The sequence below is a fragment of the Lonchura striata genome, chromosome 6 (genome assembly GCF_046129695.1).
Source record: "Lonchura striata isolate bLonStr1 chromosome 6, bLonStr1.mat, whole genome shotgun sequence".
NCBI classification, from domain to species: Eukaryota; Metazoa; Chordata; class Aves; order Passeriformes; family Estrildidae; genus Lonchura; species Lonchura striata.
In genome coordinates, this window is record NC_134608.1 from 55,235,960 (window position 1) to 55,241,959 (window position 6,000).

General features: G+C 52.7%; 1 protein-coding gene across 1 annotated transcript in view; it reads right to left on the minus strand.

Moving 5' to 3' along the window:
• The window catches only part of CCND1 (cyclin D1), a 16,453-nt gene extending 11,555 nt beyond the window's left edge, over positions 1-4,898 (minus strand). The window contains exons 1-3 of the mRNA XM_021528543.3: positions 4,513-4,898; positions 2,626-2,841; positions 2,083-2,242 (exon numbers count right to left, since the gene is read on the minus strand). Of these exons, the coding sequence (XP_021384218.1) occupies positions 2,083-2,242; positions 2,626-2,841; positions 4,513-4,710 (574 nt within the window). The 5' untranslated portion in view covers positions 4,711-4,898. The remainder of the gene's footprint in view (positions 1-2,082; positions 2,243-2,625; positions 2,842-4,512) is intronic.
• Positions 4,899-6,000: the final 1,102 nt, after the last annotated feature.

Here is a 6,000-nt window from a genome sequence, read left to right on the forward strand (position 1 = left end):
CTCTTTTTTCTGTTTTTTCTTTTTTTGCTTTTTCTCCCAAACCTACCACAGCACAAAGGCATGCTTTGGTGAAAATGGATTTTTCAAAACCAAACCAAATCAAACAAACCCACTTGTACTTCTACTAGCCAGACAACTGGAGAGGGAGCCTAGGAGGAATTCCCCTCAACTTCACCTTGCAGCAGAACCTTCTTTTTCTGGAGCAAACACATAAACACTCATCTACAAATACTTCCACAGGCTTCACCTTGGTAAGCCAACTGGCCAAGGGTTTGTTTTCTAAGCAAGCATTATTTTGCAGTCTCTTCTTAGGAGAACCTCCTTTACAGAAGAGGGCACAGGCAAAGGAGAGACTGCACTTGCCCCTGAGGCCACTTAAGCGAGCTGTCAGTGTTTCCAGTGGACTTTGGATCAGGCCCCACAGCATCCAGGCAGCACAAGGCATTTGCAGTCCATCTAGGTTCATTTTGTCAATGGGGATATGCAGCACAACCCAGCAACAGCAAAGCAAAGTCCAGATGCTGCTTAAGCCACATGTGATCTTCACTAGCCAACAAAGAAGTCATGAGGAAAGCAGAAGGTAGAGGAACCCCTGACATCCAAAAATAACAATAAAAACACAGAGCCTAGTGGTAGCCTTCCTGAGTGCTCCTTCCCCAGGCAGTATTCCCAACTCCAATAGGGAGCTGAAGAGGGCCCCAACTCTGGTGAGCTCAGCACTCTTTTTTTTAAAAGCTCAGTGAAATTCCCAGAACATGGTTCTCATTTACTGATCCATTCTCCAGCTGTGGTGTGTAGCAGTGTTAAATAAAGGCTCTGGATGTGCTTCCTAAAAGAAACATAACACCGACAGTAGATCAAAGTACTGGACTCTTAGCAAGTCTCCAACCTTTGAACTACTCTTGCTTTCATCCCTGTCATTGCCAACACAACAACCCAGGTTAAACATCCCTACATCCAAAGGGGAGACCAGGTGGCCATTCTTTTTAGCTCCAAATCACACCTCCAGAGTCACAGCAGCCTCATATCTGGTAGAACCTGGCACAGAGGGACACACTGGATTTTCCCAAAATATTGCTGCCAGCGGTTTGAAGGTTGTGGCACTTCCAGCACTGAGCATTACTCCAGGCAACCTCACCTATGAGCTGCCCTTCACGCTGATGTTAGGCCCAAGATGAAGAGCAATGCCAGTGTTTATAAACTTCTCTTTTATGGCTTGGTCGTTCTATCTTTAGGCCTTGGAGCAGGACCAGTTCTGTGAAATAAAACTGTTTTTTTTTGTTTCTGGGTGTCTTTTTTTGGTTTTTTGTTTATTTTTATTTTTGTTCATTTGTGTTCCTTCTGAGTGCCTGCCATCTTCCTTCAACCTTTTCATACCAAATCCAACATCTGGAAAACAAGCTACACAGCACTAACGGGCCACTGGCATGTCCCACCGAGGTTTTGGAGAGTGGACACCATGGCTTTTTGGTGTCTTTGGAGGCCAGCCCTGCTCATGGCTCCAGCACAGCACGTGGTCACGAGGGTGCAGATGGCAGCGGCTCGATCCTGTGCCAGGAAAAGCCTCTGTGCCACGTGGCCCTCCTCCAATCCACCAGCCACCGAGGAGGGGGGAGAAGACGCAACTTGAAGAGGGAAGGTTTAAAACCCCCACACAGTGCTATTGACAGGGAAAATCTCCCTCCGCCTTTAAACACTTGTCCTAAAGAATGAATCCACACGGGGAGGGATTCCCCGCACGGACAGTAAGCCATTTGCAGCCCCCACATAAATCCGGTGTGGGGAGGTGAAGAAATCGTGCCACGCTGAGCTACAGAGAGCAGGGCTGGGGGGCAGTCGCTCTCCCTCCCTGACAACCACACAAAACTCCGACTCAGAAGCGAAATATCTTCTGAAAAGAAAAACTTACCTCTGGCAAAGTAATCCACCTTCTGCAAACAAGGGGCAATAATCGGGGCTTAAACTACCTCCCCGCAGCTCTGCGAGCGCGCCTGAGACCAACAGCTACGGGAAGCTTTACAAGCCGGGGGGTGGGCGCATGTCGGGGAGCAACGCGCTTTGCGCAACGTGCAGGGCTCATACCTGTAGCGCACAGAGCCACAAAAGTCTGAGCATGTTTACGGATGATCTGCTTGGTGTCCTCTGCCAGAGGCATTTTAGTAAGAAAATGTTCAATGAAATCGTGGGGGGTCATTGCAGCCAGATTCCATTTCAGCTTATTCACCAGCAGCAGCTCCATTTGCTGCAAAGAGAAGAGGGACGGGAAGGGGGAAGGAGAGAAGAGGAAGAAGTGGGGGGAGCGTGATTAGAGCGCTGTCCCGCTGCCGGGGCGGGGTGCGCGGGTCCCCCCGCGCCGGCACCGGGCCGGGGCAGCGCCCGCCGGGCCCGGCAGGGGGAGCCCGCGGGCCGCCCAGCGCCGCGGGCCGGGGGGGTCCCGGTGCTGCTCCCGATCCCATCCCGGCCCCATCCCTGCCTGCCGCCAGCTTCCGAACGCGCCGTTTGGTTTTTGTTTTTTGGTTTTTTTTTTTTTTTTTCCTTTCCCTGTAGCTCTGTATATCTATATTTTAATATTTATTTCGATTTTTTTTTTTTTTAAATTCCTGAAGTGATCGAACGTGAAATTACCAGTAATTCGTCGGGTCTAATGGAGTTATCTGTATAAATGCACAGTTTTTCTGCGGTGAGAGGAATAGTTTCCTTCATTTTTGAAGCCACAAACATGCAGGTAGCTCCGAGCAATTGCAATCGGCTTTTCTTGAGGGGTTCGAACGACAAAAATCTGTCCAAATAATTCATAGCCAAGGGGAAAACTTCCTCTTCGCACTTCTGCTCCTCGCAAACCTGCAAGAAGGAGAGAGATCGTTGAAGAATAATTTAACTGAGGCGAAAGCCAGGCTTGTCCCGCTGCTCTCGCCCTCCCTCCTCCCTCACCACCAGGCTTTGCAGGGCAAGGTTGAAGGAGACAAGGGGGAAACGCATTTGGGAAAAAAATACATAAATATGGGGAAAGTAGCGTCATCAAAGAAAATGAAAGTCACGAGTGACAAAGTGGGGGGAAATGTTGCGTTAGAAACCCGCAGGTGATTCATGGCAAAAGGGGAGGGGGGTTATCGAAGAAGAGGTCTGCGCCCAGTTTTCCAGCCCTTAAGAACAAATTTTTAAAAAGGGAAGAAGACGGAAATCGGGGGAAAACGCTAACCCCCGTGGTTGGTAACGGGGTGCAGATCCGGGCTGGGCCCCGGATTTATTAATTTCGCTTTTATTTTTTCATCTAATTTGCCGTTGTGCTCCCGATTCCCCTCTCCGGTCGAGACACAAAGGTGGCGTCCAGCCTCATTTCCCCAGACGTCATCTTTTCAAAAAATATTTAAAAATATTTAAAAAATAATTCGAGCTCTCAAAAAAGGCTGAAAATGCAGCAGCGGGGGTCCTTTACCGAGGCCCGTGGCTCTGGTCCTGCTGGGGGGCTACAGGGGGATCCCCCGAAGTGAAATCCACCGCCTCCCTCTCTCGCCCTGCAGCACAGCCCGGCGCGACATTTCCCCAGAGCAAGGCAGGGCGCTGCGGTTTCAAAAATTAATTAAAAATACATCACGGGCACCCAGGGCTTCCGAAAAGGCATGAAAATGTAGCCCAGCTCCTGGGGCTCCCTCTGGGAGCCCCCTCGGACGTGTCCCGCCAGGGACGAGGCCCTTTCAAACTGGCTTTTCCCAGGCGACCTTGCCGATCGCTGCCGCAGCACAAGCGTGCCTTTGAGGGGTGACCGCAGCTCCAGCCTCTCTTCGCGTTGAACAAAGGAACTTTCACCCTGCAACTCCCCCCAGAAGCGCAGGAGCCCCTCCAGCCGGTCCCCCTGCCCGCAGCCCCAGCGGGGTCCCCCGGCCCCCGACCTTCCTCCCCCGGCGCCTTCCCCCGCTCCCCCCCGCCACACACACACCCTTGGCTCTGCTCCCCGGGACTTTCTTCGTTTTTCTCCCGATTAATAAACACTTTTCTTTGCAAATAAAAAGAACAAAGATGGCGCATAATACTGGCACGGGCAGCCGCTTGCATACGTGTACAGGGATATTAATTTAAAATAAAATCCCCAGAAAACACGAGCTGGCAGGGGCTGGCGGCGGCCCCGCGCGGCCGGGGATCGGCGGCCGGGCCGGAGCCGCTCCCCGCCGGGCCAGGGCAGCCCCGAGCCGGCCCTGCCCCGGCTCCCCTCGCTGGCACCGCCGATCCCCGACGGCCGGAAAGGCTGCCGGGCACCCCCCGACTCCCGGGGGCACCGGGGTGTGTGGGGGGGGAGGGCTCGTCCGCCGCCCCTCGGCGCCGGGACCGGCTGCGGCAGCGGGGACACCGAGCCGGCCACCGCCGCCTCGTTCCACGAGGGCATGCAACGTGTGCCGCGCCGGGGAAGCGACCCCGGGGAAAGGGAGTGGGGGCAGGCGACGGGGCAGCGGCTCCCCGGATTAATTCGTTTCGGTGCCGGAGCTTGCAAGGAAAAGTTCCCGAAAAGATACAAACCTCCAGCATCCAAGTGGCAACTATTTTCCGCATATATGGCAAGATTTCTTTCTGCACGCACTTGAAGTAGGAGACGGAGGGCGAGCAGGTCTCCTCCGCCTTCAGCATTGTCTGCAGCACCCTGTCATTGAGGAGGCTGGCATCCAGGTAGGCTCGTCGGATGGTCTCCACCTCGCAGCACAGCAGCTGATGTTCCATGTCTGCCTTCGTCGCCTCGAGTCAGTTCTCTGCAGCAGGACTGAGTCAGTCGCTCGCTCGCTCGCTCTCTCTCTTCCCCTTCCAGGAGTCCCTTGGATGCTGCTTCTGCTACTGCCGCTACAGCCCTCTGGAGGCTGCAAAACTTTCTAACTTCCAACAAAACTCTCCTGGTGTAGTCCCTGTGACGTTACTGTTGTTAAGCAGAGATCAAAGCACGAGAGAGAATGAGAAAGAGAGAGAGAGCCAAAAGCAAGGGGCAGAGCCCTAAAGCCATCCCATAGGCTTCAAGTCCTTCCCCTTTGCTTAACTTATAGAGAGCAGGGTTTTAATGCAAATGAGACAAGGGCTCGCTTTCTTCAAGGGCAAGGGAGAAGTGGGGGAAACCCAAATTGTCTCTTCAGTGGATCATGCATAATTTTAAAAATGGAGCGAGTTTTGCACTGGGAGCCAAATGATGAATGGGGCTAAGGCCACACACAGACACCAGGGAGAGAAATGCAAGGAGACTTCGTATTATTTTACAGGGGCGCCAGGGAGGGGAGTGGAGCAGAACCAGCGCCTCGCTGTTTGCTATCATTATTATTATTATTATTATTATTATTATTATTATTATTAATTATTAATCGTGCTGTCACTGGCATGTAGCTGCCACGCTGTCCTTTAAAAAGGCGCACTCCCAACCTGAATGCCTACTCTTTGTAGCTGATTCCAAGGGAAAGCCTTTCTCCTATTTCCTCAGTCCTGTATTTTCCCAGCCAGGATGGTTTTACTGCACACCAAATTTTTTAAAACAATTGAGGTGTCCACCCCTCTGCCAAGATGGTTATTTTACAACCTCTTTTTTTTTTTTTTTTTTTTTTTTTTTTTTTAAGGTCTTTCCTTTCACTTTAAAGGTTTTGCCTTCCCAGAGGGGCATGGAGATGGCAGGGGACGGGGCGAGAACTAATCCGAGGTGCAGCCGGTGGCAGAGCACACCGGGGAAGGCCACGCTCGCACCTCACCCCCACTGTTCACCTCCACCCAGGGAAAATATCCCAGCGGAGCAGCAAAATGGAGGCCAGGGCTCCCTCCAGCACCTCTGGGGAGATGAGCTGGTGGGCTGGGAGGGAGGTGCTGGCAGCCGCCAGAGCCTGCAGGGGCCTCATCCGTGTCTACAGGACATTCTGTCCACACGTGGAGGGGCCCCACCATAAATAACGCCCGCTGCCCGGCCGAGCCTGCTGTACCTGAGGACGCTCTGCTTCCCACTGTTTGTTAAAAAAGGGCATCTCTGAAAGCCTCACTTTCCCA